The sequence below is a fragment of the Chlamydotis macqueenii genome, chromosome Z (assembly GCF_036417535.1).
Source record: "Chlamydotis macqueenii isolate bChlMac1 chromosome Z, bChlMac1.mat, whole genome shotgun sequence".
Lineage (NCBI taxonomy): Eukaryota > Metazoa > Chordata > Aves > Otidiformes > Otididae > Chlamydotis > Chlamydotis macqueenii.
The window spans coordinates 8,085,668-8,108,905 of NC_141593.1; the positions used below are offsets into that span (position 1 = coordinate 8,085,668).

General features: G+C 60.5%; 6 protein-coding genes across 10 annotated transcripts in view; 5 read left to right on the forward strand and 1 right to left on the reverse strand.

Annotated features, from left to right (window-relative positions):
- UBAP2 (ubiquitin associated protein 2) overlaps window positions 1-23,238 on the reverse strand; it is a 139,985-nt gene that overhangs the window by 21,829 nt on the left and 94,918 nt on the right. The window lies entirely within an intron of this gene.
- On the forward strand, window positions 1,201-1,801 carry LOC147596233 (interferon-like). Its single transcript, XM_086770712.1, has one exon. The coding sequence runs from the start codon at window positions 1,201-1,203 to the stop codon at window positions 1,777-1,779; it is 579 nt and encodes a 192-aa protein (XP_086626838.1). The 3' UTR covers window positions 1,780-1,801.
- On the forward strand, window positions 6,555-7,133 carry LOC147596234 (interferon-like). The gene has a single exon (XM_086770718.1). The coding sequence runs from the start codon at window positions 6,555-6,557 to the stop codon at window positions 7,131-7,133; it is 579 nt and encodes a 192-aa protein (XP_086626844.1).
- Window positions 11,910-12,488, forward strand: LOC147596235 (interferon-like). The gene has a single exon (XM_086770728.1). The coding sequence runs from the start codon at window positions 11,910-11,912 to the stop codon at window positions 12,486-12,488; it is 579 nt and encodes a 192-aa protein (XP_086626854.1).
- Window positions 17,263-17,841, forward strand: LOC147596236 (interferon-like). Its single transcript, XM_086770727.1, has one exon. It carries the CDS (start codon window positions 17,263-17,265, stop codon window positions 17,839-17,841), a length of 579 nt encoding a protein of 192 aa, XP_086626853.1.
- Window positions 22,615-23,193, forward strand: LOC147596237 (interferon-like). The gene has a single exon (XM_086770726.1). The coding sequence runs from the start codon at window positions 22,615-22,617 to the stop codon at window positions 23,191-23,193; it is 579 nt and encodes a 192-aa protein (XP_086626852.1).

Consider the following 23,238-nt stretch of genomic DNA (forward strand, 5'->3'; position numbering starts at 1 on the left):
GCTTGGAAACACCTCGCAGCACCACCTCTTCCAGCCCAACACGCACAAGCTCCAGCCATGAACCTCCAACATCAGACACCTCCTGCAGCGACACCACCTACGCATGACACAAGCAACCTGCACGTCTTCCCGCTCCAACCACAGCACCCACCAACGCAACCTTGCCTGATGAGCCTGTGGCCCGCAGCCTGACACCACCACCACGCACACCTTGCCCCTGCTCCAAAAGCTTTCACAGCTCCACACCCACATCACCTGCCTCAGCTCCCCCTCCACAGGGTTCCCCCACAACCCTCCTTCTCCCCACGCAGGGGCTCCGGACAGCCCAAACGCAGCACCCTCCGCCCACAGGGGACACTTTCTGCTTTGCTCTCCTCCACCGCAGCCAACGAGCCACGGAAAACACTACAACACTCCTGCTACACGGCCACACGCGGGGGACCACAGCCAGGGACCCAACGCAGCACCAGGACAACCACCAAGACCATTCCCTTTCTGCTCTTCCTTTCTCCTCAAGCCTTTCCTCCTGCCTCGCTTCCCCACTCTCCTCAGCTCCAAACCGCTTCACATCTCAACCGCCTGCACCCGCAGACACCTCCTCGCAACACGACGCCACCCAAAGCCCTTGCTCCACCAAGGGGCTCCCCAGCCTCTCCAAAGCGACATCACTCCACAACCCTGCCCACTGCCAAAACGCAACACCCGCCAGCGGCCAAACGCACGCCAGCCACAAGCCAAACAAAAACCGACCACAACCAGCACCGCCGCGCGCCCGCCGCAAAAGACACTTGCCCACGAAGGGAAACTTCAGCTGCAGGCAAGAGCCACCACAGCTCGCCCCGCAGCCAACAGGGAAACCCTGACACACCTCCCCGACACAGCTGCCCCCAGCACTTTCGCATCCCCCGCTCAACCGCTACCGCCAGCCTCCCCACAACACACCGCCACCACACCACCGCCCTCCCCACGCACGGACACCCCACCAACGCACTTCCCCACCACCACCACAGCCACCACACAAAAATGAAAACCCACGCCGGAAACTCGCCGCAACCTGAAAGCGACAAAGGGAAAGCCGCCGCAACGCATAAAGGCGCTCGGCCGCCCGACACCACCCCAACCACAGCGCCCACCCGCACCGCCAACGAGCCTCACCGGCCTCCTGCCCAGCACCGCTCACGCACCACACGCGGCTCCACCATGCCTGCGCCCGCAACCCCACAGCCCCGCCTGACGCACCGCGCACCAACCCTCCTGCTCCTCCTCACCGCTCTCGCCACCGCCCTCGCCTGCCACCACCTGCGGCCCCGCCACGACACCTTCCCCTGGGACAGCCTCCAGCTCCTCCAGGCCATGGCTCCCAGCCCGCCACAGCCCTGCCAACGCCACCACGCGCCCTTCCTCTTCCCCAACACCCTCCTCCACAACAACCACCCGCAGCAAGCCGCCACCACCGCCCTGCGCATCCTCCAGCACCTCTTCGCCACCCTCAGCAGCCCCAACACTCCGCAACACTGGGACCACCACGCACGGCATCACCTCCTCAACAACATCCAGGACTACATCCACCACCTGGAGCACTGTGTGCCAGCCAACGGCACGCTCTTCAAAAGGCAAGGCCCACGCAACCTGCTGCTCACCATCAACAAGTACTTCAGGGACATCCAGCACTTCCTCCACGCCCACAACCACAGCGCCTGCGCCTGGGACCACGTCCGCCTACAAGCTCACGACTGCTTCCAGCACCTCCACAACCTCACCCGCACCATGCGCCACTAGCCCAACGGCCACCAACGGCCCGCACGGCCCCACGCCCACGCCACCGCCTGCGGCCTCAGGACTCCCCCGGCCCGTGCCAAGCGCTGCTGCCACAGCGGACAACGGCCTGGCACCCTCAGCCTCTGCTGACGGCTCCTCTATTTATTGCACCGTGCCTATTTATTGCCACAACCGCCTTCACCTATTTATTCCCCTATTTATTCCACACTCAATAAAGACCTCTTGCAAAAACTGTTCCCGTGCCTCTTCTCTCACAAGCGCAGACGCCGGCCTCGGCGCTGGCGGGAAGCCGCCTCCGCTCAGCACCTTCTCCAAAACCATTACTCCTCGTCTTATCTCAACAGGCCCTACTGAACAGCCTCTCCCCATCTTTCTTGTAGGCCCCCTTGAGCTACTGGAAGACCGCTATAAGGCCTCCCGGAGCCTCCTCTTCTCCAGGCTGAACAGCCCCAACTCTCAGCCTGTCCTCATAAGAGAGGTGCTCCAGCCCTATGATCATCTTCGTGGCCCTCCTCTGGACCTTTTCCAGCTGGTCCATGTCCTTCTTGTGTTGGGGGCTCCAGAACTGGACACAGGACTCCAGGTGGGGTCTCACCAGGGCAGAGTAGAGGGGCAGAATCACCTCCCTCCACCTGCTGGCCACACTTCTCTTGATGCAGCCCAGGATGTGGTTGGCCTTCTGGGCCGCAAGGGAACATTGCTGGCTCATGTTGAGCTTCTTGTCCACCACCACTCCCAAGTTCTTCTCCTCAGGGCTGCTCTCCATCCATTCCCCGCCCAGCCTGTATGTGTGCCTGGGATTGCCATGACCCAGGTGCAGGACCTTGCACTTGGCCTGGTTGAGCTTCATGAGGATGGCACACGCCCACCTCTCCAGCCTGTCAAGGTCCCTCTGGATGGCTCCCCTCCCTTCCAGCGTGTCAACAGCACCACACAGCTTGGTGTCTTCGGCAAACTGGCTGAGGGTGCACTCTATCCCACTGTCCATGTCGCCGACAAAGATGATGAACAGGGCCGGGCCCAACATGGACCCCTGAGGGATGCCACTCGTGACCGGTCTCCACATGAACATTGAGCCATTGACCACCTCTCTCTGAGTGCGGCCGTCCAGCCAACTCCTTACCCACCGAGTGGTCCGTCCATCAAACCCATGTCTCTCTAGTTTACAGAGAAGGATGTTGTGCGGGACAGTGTCAAAAGCTTTGCACAAGTCCAGGTAGATGATATCCATTCCTCGTCCCTTGTCCACCGATGCTGTCACCCCGTCATAGAAGGCCACCAAATTGGTCAGGCACGATCTGCCCTTGGTGAAGCCATGCTGGCTGTCACCAACCACCTCCTTGCTCTTCATGTGCCTTAGCATGGTTTCCGGAACAATCTGCTCCATGACCTTGCCAGGCACAGAGGGGAGGCTGACTGGCCTGGAGTTGCCCAGGTCTTCCTTGTTCCCCTTTTTAAAAATTGGGGTTATGTTCCCTCTCTTCCAGTCATCAGGGACCTCACCACACTGCCATGACTTCTCAAATACAGTCGCCAGTGGCTTGGCAACTTCATCCGCCAGTTCCCTCAGGACCCGCGGATGGATCTCATCAGGTCCCATGGACTTGCGCACCTTTACGTTCCTCAGATGTTCCTGAACCTGCTCTTTGAGCACAGTGGGCAATTCTTCATTCTCCCAGTTCCTGCTTGTGCCTTCTACAGCTTGGGTGGTGGGACAAGAGCCCTTATCGGTGAAGACGGAGGCAAAAAAGTCATTGAGTACCTCAGCCTTCTCCATGTCCCGGGTAAACAGGACACCAGTTTCCTTCCAGAGGGGGCCTACATTTTCCTTGGACTTTCTTTTGTCCCCTACATACCCATACAAGCTCTTCTTGTTGCTTTTTATATCCCTGGCCAGATTCACTTCTGTCAGGGCTTCAGCCTTCCTCACCCGATCGCTGGCCACTCGCACAGCCTCTTTGTAGTCCTCCCAGGCTACCTGTCTCCGCTTCCACCCTCTACAGGCTTCCTTCTTTACTTTCAGTTGGTCCAGGAGCTCCTTGCTCATCCACGCCGGCCTCCTGGCCTTTTTGCCCGACTTGTTCTTCGTCAGGATGCACCTCTGCTGAGCTTGGAGGAGGTGCTCCTTGAATGTGGACCAACTTTCCTGGGCCCCTCTTCCCTCCAGGGCCGCCTCCCATGGCACTTGGCCCATCAGGTCCCTGAAGAGGCCAAGGGCCGCCTTCTTGAAGTCTAGGGCAGAGAGCTTGCCGTGTAGTTTCCTTCCTGCCCCATGGATCTTGAACTCCACCGTGTCGTGGTGGCAGCAGCCAAGGCTGTCCTTCAGTTTCACAACCACCACCAGCCCCTCCCTGTTGGTGAGCACAAGGTCGAGCATGGCACTCCTCCCTGTCGACTCCTCTATCGCCTGCAGGAAGAAGTTGTCGTCCACGCATTCCAGGAACCTCCTGGACTGCCTGCGCCCTGCCGTGTTGCCCCTCCAACAGATGTCAGGGTGGTTGAAGTCCCCCATGAGGACCAGGGCTCGTGACCATGAGGCTGCTCCTATCTGGCTATAGAGCGCTTCGTCTGCTCTGTCCTCCTGGCCTGGCGGCCTGTGACATCCCCACAGTAACGTCCCCGGTGCGTCCCCGTCCTCTAATCTTGACCCGTAAGCTCTCTGTCAGCTCCTCCTCCATCCCCAGGCAGAGCTCCACGCACTCCAGCCCGCTGCTGACGTAAGTTGTCATCCACGCATTCCAGGGACCTCCTGGATTGCCTCTGCCCTGCTCTCTTGCCTCTCCACAGATGTCGGGGTGCTTCAAGTCCACCATGACGACCAGGGCTTGGCACTGCGAGGCTGCTCCTAGCTGCCCGCAGACGGCCTTGTCCGCTCCATCCTCCTGGACAGGTGGCCTGTAGTAAACACCCACTGGGATGTCCCCTGGCCCTGCTCTGCCTTTCCTCCTGACCCAGAACCTATCAGCTCCTCCTCCACCCCCGACGTGGAACTCCACGCATTCCAGCTGGTTCCTGACACACACAGCGACGTCCACTCCTCCTCTCCCCTGCCTCGCCTTCCTAAAGACCCTCCCATCCCTCCATCCAAATGCTCCAGTCATCCTCCATCCCAACACGCCCCCGTGACGCCAGCAAGCTCAGAGCCCTGCACGTCTGCACACATCTCTGCTCTCCAGTTCTTCCTGGTGATTCCCCATGCTACCAGCGTTGCCGTAGACCCACTAAGCCGGGCATCCAGCTGCAGCAACAGGAATCCGCACCAGACACAGAGAAGACATTTCTTACCAGCAGCCTGCTGAAACGCTGCAACACGTGGCCCACACAGGTGCTCCACGCCCCAGCCCTGAAAACATTCAAGGCCACCTTGCACGGCGCTCGCAGCAACCTCACCTTGCTGAAGACGGCCCCGCTCATCGCTGCCCGGGTGGGCCACATGACCTGTAAAGTTCTCTCCCTACCCAAACCATTCCACGACTCTGCGAAGCACAGCCACGGCACAGATCCCTTTCCTTAGCCTGCCTTCGGCACCCTTGCCACTTCCACCATCTCTCACGACAGACGTTGTTCTTGCACTGCTTGGAAACACCTCGCAGCACCACCTCTTCCAGCCCAACACGCACAAGCTCCAGCCATGAACCTCCAACATCAGACACCTCCTGCAGCGACACCACCTACGCATGACACAAGCAACCTGCACGTCTTCCCGCTCCAACCACAGCACCCACCAACGCAACCTTGCCTGACGAGCCTGTGGCCCGCAGCCTGACACCACCACCACGCACACCTTGCCCCTGCTCCAAAAGCTTTCACAGCTCCACACCCACATCACCTGCCTCAGCTCCCCCTCCACAGGGCTCCCCCACAACCCTCCTTCTCCCCACGCAGGGGCTCCGGACAGCCCAAACGCAGCACCCTCCGCCCACAGGGGACACTTTCTGCTTTGCTCTCCAGCCACCGCAGCCAACGAGCCACGGAAAACACTACAACACTCCTGCTACACGGCCACACGCGGGGGACCACAGCCAGGGACCCAACGCAGCACCAGGACAACCACCAAGACCATTCCCTTTCTGCTCTTCCTTTCTCCTCAAGCCTTTCCTCCTGCCTCGCTTCCCCACTCTCCTCAGCTCCAAACCGCTTCACATCTCAACCGCCTGCACCCGCAGACACCTCCTCGCAACACGACGCCACCCAAAGCCCTTGCTCCACCAAGGGGCTCCCCAGCCTCTCCAAAGCGACATCACTCCACAACCCTGCCCACTGCCAAAACGCAACACCCGCCAGCGGCCAAACGCACGCCAGCCACAAGCCAAACAAAAACCGACCACAACCAGCACCGCCGCGCGCCCGCCGCAAAAGACACTTGCCCACGAAGGGAAACTTCAGCTGCAGGCAAGAGCCACCACAGCTCGCCCCGCAGCCAACAGGGAAACCCTGACACACCTCCCCGACACAGCTGCCCCCAGCACTTTCGCATCCCCCGCTCAACCGCTACCGCCAGCCTCCCCACAACACACCGCCACCACACCACCGCCCTCCCCACGCACGGACACCCCACCAACGCACTTCCCCACCACCACCACAGCCACCACACAAAAATGAAAACCCACGCCGGAAACTCGCCGCAACCTGAAAGCGACAAAGGGAAAGCCGCCGCAACGCATAAAGGCGCTCGGCCGCCCGACACCACCCCAACCACAGCGCCCACCCGCACCGCCAACGAGCCTCACCGGCCTCCTGCCCAGCACCGCTCACGCACCACACGCGGCTCCACCATGCCTGCGCCCGCAACCCCACAGCCCCGCCTGACGCACCGCGCACCAACCCTCCTGCTCCTCCTCACCGCTCTCGCCACCGCCCTCGCCTGCCACCACCTGCGGCCCCGCCACGACACCTTCCCCTGGGACAGCCTCCAGCTCCTCCAGGCCATGGCTCCCAGCCCGCCACAGCCCTGCCAATGCCACCACGCGCCCTTCCTCTTCCCCAACACCCTCCTCCACAACAACCACCCGCAGCAAGCCGCCACCACCGCCCTGCGCATCCTCCAGCACCTCTTCGCCACCCTCAGCAGCCCCAACACTCCGCAACACTGGGACCACCACGCACGGCATCACCTCCTCAACAACATCCAGGACTACATCCACCACCTGGAGCACTGTGTGCCAGCCAACGGCACGCTCTTCAAAAGGCAAGGCCCACGCAACCTGCTGCTCACCATCAACAAGTACTTCAGGGACATCCAGCACTTCCTCCACGCCCACAACCACAGCGCCTGCGCCTGGGACCACGTCCGCCTACAAGCTCACGACTGCTTCCAGCACCTCCACAACCTCACCCGCACCATGCGCCACTAGCCCAACGGCCACCAACGGCCCGCACGGCCCCACGCCCACGCCACCGCCTGCGGCCTCAGGACTCCCCCAGCCCGTGCCAAGCGCTGCTGCCACAGCGGACAACGGCCTGGCACCCTCAGCCTCTGCTGACGGCTCCTCTATTTATTGCACCGTGCCTATTTATTGCCACAACCGCCTTCACCTATTTATTCCCCTATTTATTCCACACTCAATAAAGACCTCTTGCAAAAACTGTGCCCGTGCCTCTTCTCTCACAAGCGCAGACGCCGGCCTCGGCGCTGGCGGGAAGCCGCCTCCGCTCAGCACCTTCTCCAAAACCATTACTCCTCGTCTTATCTCAACAGGCCCTACTGAACAGCCTCTCCCCATCTTTCTTGTAGGCCCCCTTGAGCTACTGGAAGACCGCTATAAGGCCTCCCCGGAGCCTCCTCTTCTCCAGGCTGAACAGCCCCAACTCTCAGCCTGTCCTCATAAGAGAGGTGCTCCAGCCCTATGATCATCTTCGTGGCCCTCCTCTGGACCTTTTCCAGCTGGTCCATGTCCTTCTTGTGTTGGGGGCTCCAGAACTGGACACAGGACTCCAGGTGGGGTCTCACCAGGGCAGAGTAGAGGGGGAGAATCACCTCCCTCCACCTGCTGGCCACGCTTCTCTTGATGCAGCCCAGGATGTGGTTGGCCTTCTGGGCCGCAAGGGAACATTGCTGGCTCATGTTGAGCTTCTTGTCCACCACCACTCCCAAGTTCTTCTCCTCAGGGCTGCTCTCCATCCATTCCCCGCCCAGCCTGTATGTGTGCCTGGGATTGCCATGACCCAGGTGCAGGACCTTGCACTTGGCCTGGTTGAGCTTCATGAGGATGGCACACGCCCACCTCTCCAGCCTGTCAAGGTCCCTCTGGATGGCTCCCCTCCCTTCCAGCGTGTCAACAGCACCACACAGCTTGGTGTCTTCGGCAAACTGGCTGAGGGTGCACTCTATCCCACTGTCCATGTCGCCGACAAAGATGATGAACAGGGCCGGGCCCAACATGGACCCCTGAGGGATGCCACTCGTGACCGGTCTCCACATGAACATTGAGCCATTGACCACCTCTCTCTGAGTGCGGCCGTCCAGCCAACTCCTTACCCACCGAGTGGTCCGTCCATCAAACCCATGTCTCTCTAGTTTACAGAGAAGGATGTTGTGCGGGACAGTGTCAAAAGCTTTGCACAAGTCCAGGTAGATGATATCCATTCCTCGTCCCTTGTCCACCGATGCTGTCACCCCGTCATAGAAGGCCACCAAATTGGTCAGGCACGATCTGCCCTTGGTGAAGCCATGCTGGCTGTCACCAACCACCTCCTTGCTCTTCATGTGCCTTAGCATGGTTTCCGGAACAATCTGCTCCATGACCTTGCCAGGCACAGAGGGGAGGCTGACTGGCCTGGAGTTGCCCAGGTCTTCCTTGTTCCCCTTTTTAAAAATTGGGGTTATGTTCCCTCTCTTCCAGTCATCAGGGACCTCACCACACTGCCATGACTTCTCAAATACAGTCGCCAGTGGCTTGGCAACTTCATCCGCCAGTTCCCTCAGGACCCGCGGATGGATCTCATCAGGTCCCATGGACTTGCGCACCTTTACGTTCCTCAGATGTTCCTGAACCTGCTCTTTGAGCACAGTGGGCAATTCTTCATTCTCCCAGTTCCTGCTTGTGCCTTCTACAGCTTGGGTGGTGGGACAAGAGCCCTTATCGGTGAAGACGGAGGCAAAAAAGTCATTGAGTACCTCAGCCTTCTCCATGTCCCGGGTAAACAGGACACCAGTTTCCTTCCAGAGGGGGCCTACATTTTCCTTGGACTTTCTTTTGTCCCCTACATACCCATACAAGCTCTTCTTGTTGCTTTTTATATCCCTGGCCAGATTAACTTCTGTCAGGGCTTCAGCCTTCCTCACCCGATCGCTGGCCACTCGCACAGCCTCTTTGTAGTCCTCCCAGGCTACCTGTCTCCGCTTCCACCCTCTACAGGCTTCCTTCTTTACTTTCAGTTGGTCCAGGAGCTCCTTGCTCATCCACGCCGGCCTCCTGGCCTTTTTGCCCGACTTGTTCTTCGTCAGGATGCACCTCTGCTGAGCTTGGAGGAGGTGCTCCTTGGATGTGGACCAACTTTCCTGGGCCCCTCTTCCCTCCAGGGCCGCCTCCCATGGCACTTGGCCCATCAGGTCCCTGAAGAGGCCAAAGGCCGCCTTCTTGAAGTCTAGGGCAGAGAGCTTGCCGTGTAGTTTCCTTCCTGCCCCATGGATCTTGAACTCCACCGTGTCGTGGTGGCAGCAGCCAAGGCTGTCCTTCAGTTTCACAACCACCACCAGCCCCTCCCTGTTGGTGAGCACAAGGTCGAGCATGGCACTCCTCCCTGTCGACTCCTCTATCGCCTGCAGGAAGAAGTTGTCGTCCACGCATTCCAGGAACCTCCTGGACTGCCTGCGCCCTGCCGTGTTGCCCCTCCAACAGATGTCAGGGTGGTTGAAGTCCCCCATGAGGACCAGGGCTTGTGACCATGAGGCTGCTCCTATCTGGCTATAGAGCGCTTCGTCTGCTCTGTCCTCCTGGCCTGGCGGCCTGTGACATCCCCACAGTAACGTCCCCGGTGCGTCCCCGTCCTCTAATCTTGACCCGTAAGCTCTCTGTCAGCTCCTCCTCCATCCCCAGGCAGAGCTCCACGCACTCCAGCCCGCTGCTGACGTAAGTTGTCATCCACGCATTCCAGGGACCTCCTGGATTGCCTCTGCCCTGCTCTCTTGCCTCTCCACAGATGTCGGGGTGCTTCAAGTCCACCATGACGACCAGGGCTTGGCACTGCGAGGCTGCTCCTAGCTGCCCGCAGACGGCCTTGTCCGCTCCATCCTCCTGGACAGGTGGCCTGTAGTAAACACCCACTGGGATGTCCCCTGGCCCTGCTCTGCCTTTCCTCCTGACCCAGAACCTATCAGCTCCTCCTCCACCCCCGACGTGGAACTCCACGCATTCCAGCTGGTTCCTGACACACACAGCGACGTCCACTCCTCCTCTCCCCTGCCTCGCCTTCCTAAAGACCCTCCCATCCCTCCATCCAAACGCTCCAGTCATCCTCCATCCCAACACGCCCCCGTGACGCCAGCAAGCTCAGAGCCCTGCACGTCTGCACACATCTCTGCTCTCCAGCTCTTCCTGGTGATTCCCCATGCTACCAGCGTTGCCGTAGACCCACTAAGCCGGGCATCCAGCTGCAGCAACAGGAATCCGCACCAGACACAGAGAAGACATTTCTTACCAGCAGCCTGCTGAAACGCTGCAACACGTGGCCCACACAGGTGCTCCACGCCCCAGCCCTGAAAACATTCAAGGCCACCTTGCACGGCGCTCGCAGCAACCTCACCTTGCTGAAGACGGCCCCGCTCATCGCTGCCCGGGTGGGCCACATGACCTGTAAAGTTCTCTCCCTACCCAAACCATTCCACGACTCTGCGAAGCACAGCCACGGCACAGATCCCTTTCCTTAGCCTGCCTTCGGCACCCTTGCCACTTCCACCATCTCTCACGACAGACGTTGTTCTTGCACTGCTTGGAAACACCTCGCAGCACCACCTCTTCCAGCCCAACACGCACAAGCTCCAGCCATGAACCTCCAACATCAGACACCTCCTGCAGCGACACCACCTACGCATGACACAAGCAACCTGCACGTCTTCCCGCTCCAACCACAGCACCCACCAACGCAACCTTGCCTGACGAGCCTGTGGCCCGCAGCCTGACACCACCACCACGCACACCTTGCCCCTGCTCCAAAAGCTTTCACAGCTCCACACCCACATCACCTGCCTCAGCTCCCCCTCCACAGGGCTCCCCCACAACCCTCCTTCTCCCCACGCAGGGGCTCCGGACAGCCCAAACGCAGCACCCTCCGCCCACAGGGGACACTTTCTGCTTTGCTCTCCAGCCACCGCAGCCAACGAGCCACGGAAAACACTACAACACTCCTGCTACACGGCCACACGCGGGGGACCACAGCCAGGGACCCAACGCAGCACCAGGACAACCACCAAGACCATTCCCTTTCTGCTCTTCCTTTCTCCTCAAGCCTTTCCTCCTGCCTCGCTTCCCCACTCTCCTCAGCTCCAAACCGCTTCACATCTCAACCGCCTGCACCCGCAGACACCTCCTCGCAACACGACGCCACCCAAAGCCCTTGCTCCACCAAGGGGCTCCCCAGCCTCTCCAAAGCGACATCACTCCACAACCCTGCCCACTGCCAAAACGCAACACCCGCCAGCGGCCAAACGCACGCCAGCCACAAGCCAAACAAAAACCGACCACAACCAGCACCGCCGCGCGCCCGCCGCAAAAGACACTTGCCCACGAAGGGAAACTTCAGCTGCAGGCAAGAGCCACCACAGCTCGCCCCGCAGCCAACAGGGAAACCCTGACACACCTCCCCGACACAGCTGCCCCCAGCACTTTCGCATCCCCCGCTCAACCGCTACCGCCAGCCTCCCCACAACACACCGCCACCACACCACCGCCCTCCCCACGCACGGACACCCCACCAACGCACTTCCCCACCACCACCACAGCCACCACACAAAAATGAAAACCCACGCCGGAAACTCGCCGCAACCTGAAAGCGACAAAGGGAAAGCCGCCGCAACGCATAAAGGCGCTCGGCCGCCCGACACCACCCCAACCACAGCGCCCACCCGCACCGCCAACGAGCCTCACCGGCCTCCTGCCCAGCACCGCTAACGCACCACACGCGGCTCCACCATGCCTGCGCCCGCAACCCCACAGCCCCGCCTGACGCACCGCGCACCAACCCTCCTGCTCCTCCTCACCGCTCTCGCCACCGCCCTCGCCTGCCACCACCTGCGGCCCCGCCACGACACCTTCCCCTGGGACAGCCTCCAGCTCCTCCAGGCCATGGCTCCCAGCCCGCCACAGCCCTGCCAACGCCACCACGCGCCCTTCCTCTTCCCCAACACCCTCCTCCACAACAACCACCCGCAGCAAGCCGCCACCACCGCCCTGCGCATCCTCCAGCACCTCTTCGCCACCCTCAGCAGCCCCAACACTCCGCAACACTGGGACCACCACGCACGGCATCACCTCCTCAACAACATCCAGGACTACATCCACCACCTGGAGCACTGTGTGCCAGCCAACGGCACGCTCTTCAAAAGGCAAGGCCCACGCAACCTGCTGCTCACCATCAACAAGTACTTCAGGGACATCCAGCACTTCCTCCACGCCCACAACCACAGCGCCTGCGCCTGGGACCAGGTCCGCCTACAAGCTCACGACTGCTTCCAGCACCTCCACAACCTCACCCGCACCATGCGCCACTAGCCCAACGGCCACCAACGGCCCGCACGGCCCCACGCCCACGCCACCGCCTGCGGCCTCAGGACTCCCCCGGCCCGTGCCAAGCGCTGCTGCCACAGCGGACAATGGCCTGGCACCCTCAGCCTCCGCTGACGGCTCCTCTATTTATTGCACCGTGCCTATTTATTGCCACAACCGCCTTCACCTATTTATTCCCCTATTTATTCCACACTCAATAAAGACCTCTTGCAAAAACTGTGCCCGTGCCTCTTCTCTCACAAGCGCAGACGCCGGCCTCGGCGCTGGCGGGAAGCCGCCTCCGCTCAGCACCTTCTCCAAAACCATTACTCCTCGTCCTATCTCAACAGGCCCTACTGAACAGCCTCTCCCCATCTTTCTTGTAGGCCCCCTTGAGCTACTGGAAGACCGCTATAAGGCCTCCCCGGAGCCTCCTCTTCTCCAGGCTGAACAGCCCCAACTCTCAGCCTGTCCTCATAAGAGAGGTGCTCCAGCCCTATGATCATCTTCGTGGCCCTCCTCTGGACCTTTTCCAGCTGGTCCATGTCCTTCTTGTGTTGGGGGCTCCAGAACTGGACACAGGACTCCAGGTGGGGTCTCACCAGGGCAGAGTAGAGGGGGAGAATCACCTCCCTCCACCTGCTGGCCACGCTTCTCTTGATGCAGCCCAGGATGTGGTTGGCCTTCTGGGCCGCAAGGGAATATTGCTGGCTCATGTTGAGCTTCTTGTCCACCACCACTCCCAAGTTCTTCTCCTCAGGGCTGCTCTCCATCCATTCCCCGCCCAGCCTGTATGTGTGCCTGGGATTGCCATGACCCAGGTGCAGGACCTTGCACTTGGCCTGGTTGAGCTTCATGAGGATGGCACACGCCCACCTCTCCAGCCTGTCAAGGTCCCTCTGGATGGCTCCCCTCCCTTCCAGCGTGTCAACGGCACCACACAGCTTGGTGTCTTCGGCAAACTGGCTGAGGGTGCACTCTATCCCACTGTCCATGTCGCCGACAAAGATGATGAACAGGGCCGGGCCCAACACGGACCCCTGAGGGACGCCACTCGTGACCGGTCTCCACATGAACATTGAGCCATTGACCACCTCTCTCTGAGTGCGGCCGTCCAGCCAACTCCTTACCCACCGAGTGGTCCGTCCATCAAACCCATGTCTCTCTAGTTTACAGAGAAGGATGTTGTGCGGGACAGTGTCAAAAGCTTTGCACAAGTCCAGGTAGATGATATCCATTCCTCGTCCCTTGTCCACCGATGCTGTCACCCCGTCATAGAAGGCCACCAAATTGGTCAGGCACGATCTGCCCTTGGTGAAGCCATGCTGGCTGTCACCAACCACCTCCTTGCTCTTCATGTGCCTTAGCATGGTTTCCGGAACAATCTGCTCCATGACCTTGCCAGGCACAGAGGGGAGGCTGACTGGCCTGGAGTTGCCCGGGTCTTCCTTGTTCCCCTTTTTAAAAATTGGGGTTATGTTCCCTCTCTTCCAGTCATCAGGGACCTCACCACACTGCCATGACTTCTCAAATACAGTCGCCAGTGGCTTGGCAACTTCATCCGCCAGTTCCCTCAGGACCCGCGGATGGATCTCATCAGGTCCCATGGACTTGCGCACCTTTACGTTCCTCAGATGTTCCTGAACCTGCTCTTTGAGCACAGTGGGCAATTCTTCATTCTCCCAGTTCCTGCTTGTGCCTTCTACAGCTTGGGTGGTGGGACAAGAGCCCTTATCGGTGAAGACGGAGGCAAAAAAGTCATTGAGTACCTCAGCCTTCTCCATGTCCCGGGTAAACAGGACACCAGTTTCCTTCCAGAGGGGGCCTACATTTTCCTTGGACTTTCTTTTGTCCCCTACATACCCATACAAGCTCTTCTTGTTGCTTTTTATATCCCTGGCCAGATTCACTTCTGTCAGGGCTTCAGCCTTCCTCACCCGATCGCTGGCCACTCGCACAGCCTCTTTGTAGTCCTCCCAGGCTACCTGTCTCCGCTTCCACCCTCTACAGGCTTCCTTCTTTACTTTCAGTTGGTCCAGGAGCTCCTTGCTCATCCACGCCGGCCTCCTGGCCTTTTTGCCCGACTTGTTCTTCGTCAGGATGCACCTCTGCTGGGCTTGGAGGAGGTGCTCCTTGGATGTGGACCAACTTTCCTGGGCCCCTCTTCCCTCCAGGGCCGCCTCCCATGGCACTTGGCCCATCAGGTCCCTGAAGAGGCCAAGGGCCGCCTTCTTGAAGTCTAGGGCAGAGAGCTTGCCGTGTAGTTTCCTTCCTGCCCCATGGATCTTGAACTCCACCGTGTCGTGGTGGCAGCAGCCAAGGCTGTCCTTCAGTTTCACATCCACCACCAGCCCCTCCCTGTTGGTGAGCACAAGGTCGAGCATGGCACTCCTCCCTGTCGACTCCTCTATCGCCTGCAGGAAGAAGTTGTCGTCCACGCATTCCAGGAACCTCCTGGACTGCCTGCGCCCTGCCATGTTGCCCCTCCAACAGATGTCAGGGTGGTTGAAGTCCCCCATGAGGACCAGGGCTCGTGACCATGAGGCTGCTCCTATCTGGCTATAGAGCGCTTCGTCTGCTCTGTCCTCCTGGCCTGGCGGCCTGTGACATCCCCACAGTAACGTCCCCGGTCCGTCCCCGTCCTCTAATCTTGACCCGTAAGCTCTCTGTCGGCTCCTCCTCCATCCCCAGGCAGAGCTCCACGCACTCCAGCCCGCTGCTGACGTAAGTTGTCATCCACGCATTCCAGGGACCTCCTGGATTGCCTCTGCCCTGCTCTCTTGCCTCTCCACAGATGTCGGGGTGCTTCAAGTCCACCATGACGACCAGGGCTTGGCACTGCGAGGCTGCTCCTAGCTGCCCGCAGACGGCCTTGTCCGCTCCGTCCTCCTGGACAGGTGGCCTGTAGTAAACACCCACTGGGATGTCCCCTGGCCCTGCTCTGCCTTTCCTCCTGACCCAGAACCTATCAGCTCCTCCTCCACCCCCGACGTGGAACTCCACGCATTTCAGCTGGTTCCTGACACACACAGCGACGTCCACTCCTCCTCTTCCTTTCTTGCCTTCCTAAAGACCCTCCATCCCTCCATCCAAACGCTCCAGTCATCCTCCATCCCAACACGCCCCCGTGACGCCAGCAAGCTCAGAGCCCTGCACGTCTGCACACATCTCTGCTCTCCAGCTCTTCCTGGGGATTCCCCATGCTACCAGCGTTGCCGTAGACCCACTAAGCCGGGCATCCAGCTGCAGCAACAGGAATCCGCACCAGACACAGAGAAGACATTTCTTACCAGCAGCCTGCTGAAACGCTGCAACACGTGGCCCACACAGGTGCTCCACGCCCCAGCCCTGAAAACATTCAAGGCCACCTTGCACGGCGCTCGCAGCAACCTACCGTTGCTGAAGACGGCCCCGCTCATCGCTGCCCGGGTGGGCCACATGACCTGTAAAGTTCTCTCCCTACCCAAACCATTCCACGACTCTGCGAAGCACAGCCACGGCACAGATCCCTTTCCTTAGCCTGCCTTCGGCACCCTTGCCACTTCCACCATCTCTCACGACAGACGTTGTTCTTGCACTGCTTGGAAACACCTCGCAGCACCACCTCTTCCAGCCCAACACGCACAAGCTCCAGCCATGAACCTCCAACATCAGACACCTCCTGCAGCGACACCACCTACGCATGACACAAGCAACCTGCACGTCTTCCCGCTCCAACCACAGCACCCACCAACGCAACCTTGCCTGACGAGCCTGTGGCCCGCAGCCCGACACCACCACCACACACACCTTGCCCCTGCTCCAAAAACTTTCACAGCTCCACACCCACATCACCTGCCTCAGCTCCCCCTCCACAGGGCTCCCCCACAACCCTCCTTCTCCCCACGCAGGGGCTCCGGACAGCCCAAACGCAGCACCCTCCGCCCACAGGGGACACTTTCTGCTTTGCTCTCCAGCCACCGCAGCCAACGAGCCACGGAAAACACTACAACACTCCTGCTACACGGCCACACGCGGGGGACCACAGCCAGGGACCCAACGCAGCACCAGGACAACCACCAAGACCATTCCCTTTCTGCTCTTCCTTTCTCCTCAAGCCTTTCCTCCTGCCTCGCTTCCCCACTCTCCTCAGCTCCAAACCGCTTCACATCTCAACCGCCTGCACCCGCAGACACCTCCTCGCAACACGACGCCACCCAAAGCCCTTGCTCCACCAAGGGGCTCCCCAGCCTCTCCAAAGCGACATCACTCCACAACCCTGCCCACTGCCAAAACGCAACACCCGCCAGCGGCCAAACGCACGCCAGCCACAAGCCAAACAAAAACCGACCACAACCAGCACCGCCGCGCGCCCGCCGCAAAAGACACTTGCCCACGAAGGGAAACTTCAGCTGCAGGCAAGAGCCACCACAGCTCGCCCCGCAGCCAACAGGGAAACCCTGACACACCTCCCCGACACAGCTGCCCCCAGCACTTTCGCATCCCCCGCTCAACCGCTACCGCCAGCCTCCCCACAACACACCGCCACCACACCACCGCCCTCCCCACGCACGGACACCCCACCAACGCACTTCCCCACCACCACCACAGCCACCACACAAAAATGAAAACCCACGCCGGAAACTCGCCGCAACCTGAAAGCGACAAAGGGAAAGCCGCCGCAACGCATAAAGGCGCTCGGCCGCCCGACACCACCCCAACCACAGCGCCCACCCGCACCGCCAACGAGCCTCACCGGCCTCCTGCCCAGCACCGCTCACGCACCACACGCGGCTCCACCATGCCTGCGCCCGCAACCCCACAGCCCCGCCTGACGCACCGCGCACCAACCCTCCTGCTCCTCCTCACCGCTCTCGCCACCGCCCTCGCCTGCCACCACCTGCGGCCCCGCCACGACACCTTCCCCTGGGACAGCCTCCAGCTCCTCCAGGCCATGGCTCCCAGCCCGCCACAGCCCTGCCAACGCCACCACGCGCCCTTCCTCTTCCCCAACACCCTCCTCCACAACAACCACCCGCAGCAAGCCGCCACCACCGCCCTGCGCATCCTCCAGCACCTCTTCGCCACCCTCAGCAGCCCCAACACTCCGCAACACTGGGACCACCACGCACGGCATCACCTCCTCAACAACATCCAGGACTACATCCACCACCTGGAGCACTGTGTGCCAGCCAACGGCACGCTCTTCAAAAGGCAAGGCCCACGCAACCTGCTGCTCACCATCAACAAGTACTTCAGGGACATCCAGCACTTCCTCCACGCCCACAACCACAGCGCCTGCGCCTGGGACCAGGTCCGCCTACAAGCTCACGACTGCTTCCAGCACCTCCACAACCTCACCCGCACCATGCGCCACTAGCCCAACGGCCACCAACGGCCCGCACGGCCCCACGCCCACGCCACCGCCTGCGGCCTCAGGACTCCCCCGGCCCGTGCCAAGCGCTGCTGCCACAGCGGACAACGGCCTGGCACCCTCAGCCTCCGCTGACGGCTCCTCTATTTATTGCACCGTGCCTATTTATTGCCACAACCGCCTTCACCTATTTATTCCCCTATTTATTCCACACTCAATAAAGACCTCTTGCAAAAACTGTGCCCATGCCTCTTCTCTCACAAGCGCAGACGCCGGCCTCGGCGCTGGCGGGAAGCCGCCTCCGCTCAGCACCTTCTCCAAAACCATTACTCCTCGTCCTATCTCAACAGGCCCTACTGAACAGCCTCTCCCCATCTTTCTTGTAGGCCCCCTTGAGCTACTGGAAGACCGCTATAAGGCCTCCCCGGAGCCTCCTCTTCTCCAGGCTGAACAGCCCCAACTCTCAGCCTGTCCTCATAAGAGAGGTGCTCCAGCCCTATGATCATCTTCGTGGCCCTCCTCTGGACCTTTTCCAGCTGGTCCATGTCCTTCTTGTGTTGGGGGCTCCAGAACTGGACACAGGACTCCAGGTGGGGTCTCACCAGGGCAGAGTAGAGGGGGAGAATCACCTCCCTCCACCTGCTGGCCACGCTTCTCTTGATGCAGCCCAGGATGTGGTTGGCCTTCTGGGCCGCAAGGGAATATTGCTGGCTCATGTTGAGCTTCTTGTCCACCACCACTCCCAAGTTCTTCTCCTCAGGGCTGCTCTCCATCCATTCCCCGCCCAGCCTGTATGTGTGCCTGGGATTGCCATGACCCAGGTGCAGGACCTTGCACTTGGCCTGGTTGAGCTTCATGAGGATGGCACACGCCCACCTCTCCAGCCTGTCAAGGTCCCTCTGGATGGCTCCCCTCCCTTCCAGCGTGTCAACGGCACCACACAGCTTGGTGTCTTCGGCAAACTGGCTGAGGGTGCACTCTATCCCACTGTCCATGTCGCCGACAAAGATGATGAACAGGGCCGGGCCCAACACGGACCCCTGAGGGACGCCACTCGTGACCGGTCTCCACATGAACATTGAGCCATTGACCACCTCTCTCTGAGTGCGGCCGTCCAGCCAACTCCTTACCCACCGAGTGGTCCGTCCATCAAACCCATGTCTCTCTAGTTTACAGAGAAGGATGTTGTGCGGGACAGTGTCAAAAGCTTTGCACAAGTCCAGGTAGATGATATCCATTCCTCGTCCCTTGTCCACCAATGCTGTCACCCCGTCATAGAAGGCCACCAAATTGGTCAGGCACGATCTGCCCTTGGTGAAGCCATGCTGGCTGTCACCAACCACCTCCTTGCTCTTCATGTGCCTTAGCATGGTTTCCGGAACAATCTGCTCCATGACCTTGCCAGGCACAGAGGGGAGGCTGACTGGCCTGGAGTTGCCCGGGTCTTCCTTGTTCCCCTTTTTAAAAATTGGGGTTATGTTCCCTCTCTTCCAGTCATCAGGGACCTCACCACACTGCCATGACTTCTCAAATACAGTCGCCAGTGGCTTGGCAACTTCATCCGCCAGTTCCCTCAGGACCCGCGGATGGATCTCATCAGGTCCCATGGACTTGCGCACCTTTACGTTCCTCAGATGTTCCTGAACCTGCTCTTTGAGCACAGTGGGCAGTTCTTCATTCTCCCAGTTCCTGCTTGTGCCTTCTACAGCTTGGGTGGTGGGACAAGAGCCCTTATCGGTGAAGACGGAGGCAAAAAAGTCATTGAGTACCTCAGCCTTCTCCATGTCCCGGGTAAACAGGACACCAGTTTCCTTCCAGAGGGGGCCTACATTTTCCTTGGACTTTCTTTTGTCCCCTACATACCCATACAAGCTCTTCTTGTTGCTTTTTATATCCCTGGCCAGATTAACTTCTGTCAGGGCTTCAGCCTTCCTCACCCGATCGCTGGCCACTCGCACAGCCTCTTTGTAGTCCTCCCAGGCTACCTGTCTCCGCTTCCACCCTCTACAGGCTTCCTTCTTTACTTTCAGTTGGTCCAGGAGCTCCTTGCTCATCCACGCCGGCCTCCTGGCCTTTTTGCCCGACTTGTTCTTCGTCAGGATGCACCTCTGCTGGGCTTGGAGGAGGTGCTCCTTGGATGTGGACCAACTTTCCTGGGCCCCTCTTCCCTCCAGGGCCGCCTCCCATGGCACTTGGCCCATCAGGTCCCTGAAGAGGCCAAGGGCCGCCTTCTTGAAGTCTAGGGCAGAGAGCTTGCCGTGTAGTTTCCTTCCTGCCCCATGGATCTTGAACTCCACCGTGTCGTGGTGGCAGCAGCCAAGGCTGTCCTTCAGTTTCACATCCACCACCAGCCCCTCCCTGTTGGTGAGCACAAGGTCGAGCATGGCACTCCTCCCTGTCGACTCCTCTATCGCCTGCAGGAAGAAGTTGTCGTCCACGCATTCCAGGAACCTCCTGGACTGCCTGCGCCCTGCCGTGTTGCCCCTCCAACAGATGTCAGGGTGGTTGAAGTCCCCCATGAGGACCAGGGCTCGTGACCATGAGGCTGCTCCTATCTGGCTATAGAGCGCTTCGTCTGCTCTGTCCTCCTGGCCTGGCGGCCTGTGACATCCCCACAGTAACGTCCCCGGTGCGTCCCCGTCCTCTAATCTTGACCCGTAAGCTCTCTGTCGGCTCCTCCTCCATCCCCAGGCAGAGCTCCACGCACTCCAGCCCGCTGCTGACGTAAGTTGTCATCCACGCATTCCAGGGACCTCCTGGATTGCCTCTGCCCTGCTCTCTTGCCTCTCCACAGATGTCGGGGTGCTTCAAGTCCACCATGACGACCAGGGCTTGGCACTGCGAGGCTGCTCCTAGCTGCCCGCAGACGGCCTTGTCCGCTCCGTCCTCCTGGACAGGTGGCCTGTAGTAAACACCCACTGGGATGTCCCCTGGCCCTGCTCTGCCTTTCCTCCTGACCCAGAACCTATCAGCTCCTCCTCCACCCCCGACGTGGAACTCCACGCATTTCAGCTGGTTCCTGACACACACAGCGACGTCCACTCCTCCTCTTCCTTTCTTGCCTTCCTAAAGACCCTCCATCCCTCCATCCAAACGCTCCAGTCATCCTCCATCCCAACACGCCCCCGTCACGCCAGCAAGCTCAGAGCCCTGCACGTCTGCACACATCTCTGCTCTCCAGCTCTTCCTGGGGATTCCCCATGCTACCAGCGTTGCCGTAGACCCACTAAGCCGGGCATCCGGCTGCAGCAACAGGAATCCACACCAGACACAGAGAAGACATTTCTTACCAGCAGCCTGCTGAAACGCTGCAACACGTGGCCCACACAGGTGCCCCACGCCCCAGCCCTGAAAACATTCAAGGCCACCTTGCACGGCGCTCGCAGCAACCTCACCTTGCTGAAGACGGCCCCGCTCATCGCTGCCCGGGTGGGCCACATGACCTGTAAAGTTCTCTCCCTACCCAAACCATTCCACGACTCTGCGAAGCACAGCCACGGCACAGATCCCTTTCCTTAGCCTGCCTTCGGCACCCTTGCCACTTCCACCATCTCTCACGACAGACGTTGTTCTTGCACTGCTTGGAAACACCTCGCAGCACCACCTCTTCCAGCCCAACACGCACAAGCTCCAGCCATGAACCTCCAACATCAGACACCTCCTGCAGCGACACCACCTACGCATGACACAAGCAACCTGCACGTCTTCCCGCTCCAACCACAGCACCCACCAACGCAACCTTGCCTGACGAGCCTGTGGCCCGCAGCCTGACACCACCACCACGCACACCTTGCCCCTGCTCCAAAAGCTTTCACAGCTCCACACCCACATCACCTGCCTCAGCTCCCCCTCCACAGGGTTCCCCCACAACCCTCCTTCTCCCCACGCAGGGGCTCCGGACAGCCCAAACGCAGCACCCTCCGCCCACAGGGGACACTTTCTGCTTTGCTCTCCTCCACCGCAGCCAACGAGCCACGGAAAACACTACAACACTCCTGCTACACGGCCACACGCGGGGGACCACAGCCAGGGACCCAACGCAGCACCAGGACAACCACCAAGACCATTCCCTTTCTGCTCTTCCTTTCTCCTCAAGCCTTTCCTCCTGCCTCGCTTCCCCACTCTCCTCAGCTCCAAACCGCTTCACATCTCAACCGCCTGCACCCGCAGACACCTCCTCGCAACACGACGCCACCCAAAGCCCTTGCTCCACCAAGGGGCTCCCCAGCCTCTCCAAAGCGACATCACTCCACAACCCTGCCCACTGCCAAAACGCAACACCCGCCAGCGGCCAAACGCACGCCAGCCACAAGCCAAACAAAAACCGACCACAACCAGCACCGCCGCGCGCCCGCCGCAAAAGACACTTGCCCACGAAGGGAAACTTCAGCTGCAGGCAAGAGCCACCACAGCTCGCCCCGCAGCCAACAGGGAAACCCTGACACACCTCCCCGACACAGCTGCCCCCAGCACTTTCGCATCCCCCGCTCAACCGCTACCGCCAGCCTCCCCACAACACACCGCCACCACACCACCGCCCTCCCCACGCACGGACACCCCACCAACGCACTTCCCCACCACCACCACAGCCACCACACAAAAATGAAAACCCACGCCGGAAACTCGCCGCAACCTGAAAGCGACAAAGGGAAAGCCGCCGCAACGCATAAAGGCGCTCGGCCGCCCGACACCACCCCAACCACAGCGCCCACCCGCACCGCCAACGAGCCTCACCGGCCTCCTGCCCAGCACCGCTCACGCACCACACGCGGCTCCACCATGCCTGCGCCCGCAACCCCACAGCCCCGCCTGACGCACCGCGCACCAACCCTCCTGCTCCTCCTCACCGCTCTCGCCACCGCCCTCGCCTGCCACCACCTGCGGCCCCGCCACGACACCTTCCCCTGGGACAGCCTCCAGCTCCTCCAGGCCATGGCTCCCAGCCCGCCACAGCCCTGCCAACGCCACCACGCGCCCTTCCTCTTCCCCAACACCCTCCTCCACAACAACCACCCGCAGCAAGCCGCCACCACCGCCCTGCGCATCCTCCAGCACCTCTTCGCCACCCTCAGCAGCCCCAACACTCCGCAACACTGGGACCACCACGCACGGCATCACCTCCTCAACAACATCCAGGACTACATCCACCACCTGGAGCACTGTGTGCCAGCCAACGGCACGCTCTTCAAAAGGCAAGGCCCACGCAACCTGCTGCTCACCATCAACAAGTACTTCAGGGACATCCAGCACTTCCTCCACGCCCACAACCACAGCGCCTGCGCCTGGGACCAGGTCCGCCTACAAGCTCACGACTGCTTCCAGCACCTCCACAACCTCACCCGCACCATGCGCCACTAGCCCAACGGCCACCAACGGCCCGCACGGCCCCACGCCCACGCCACC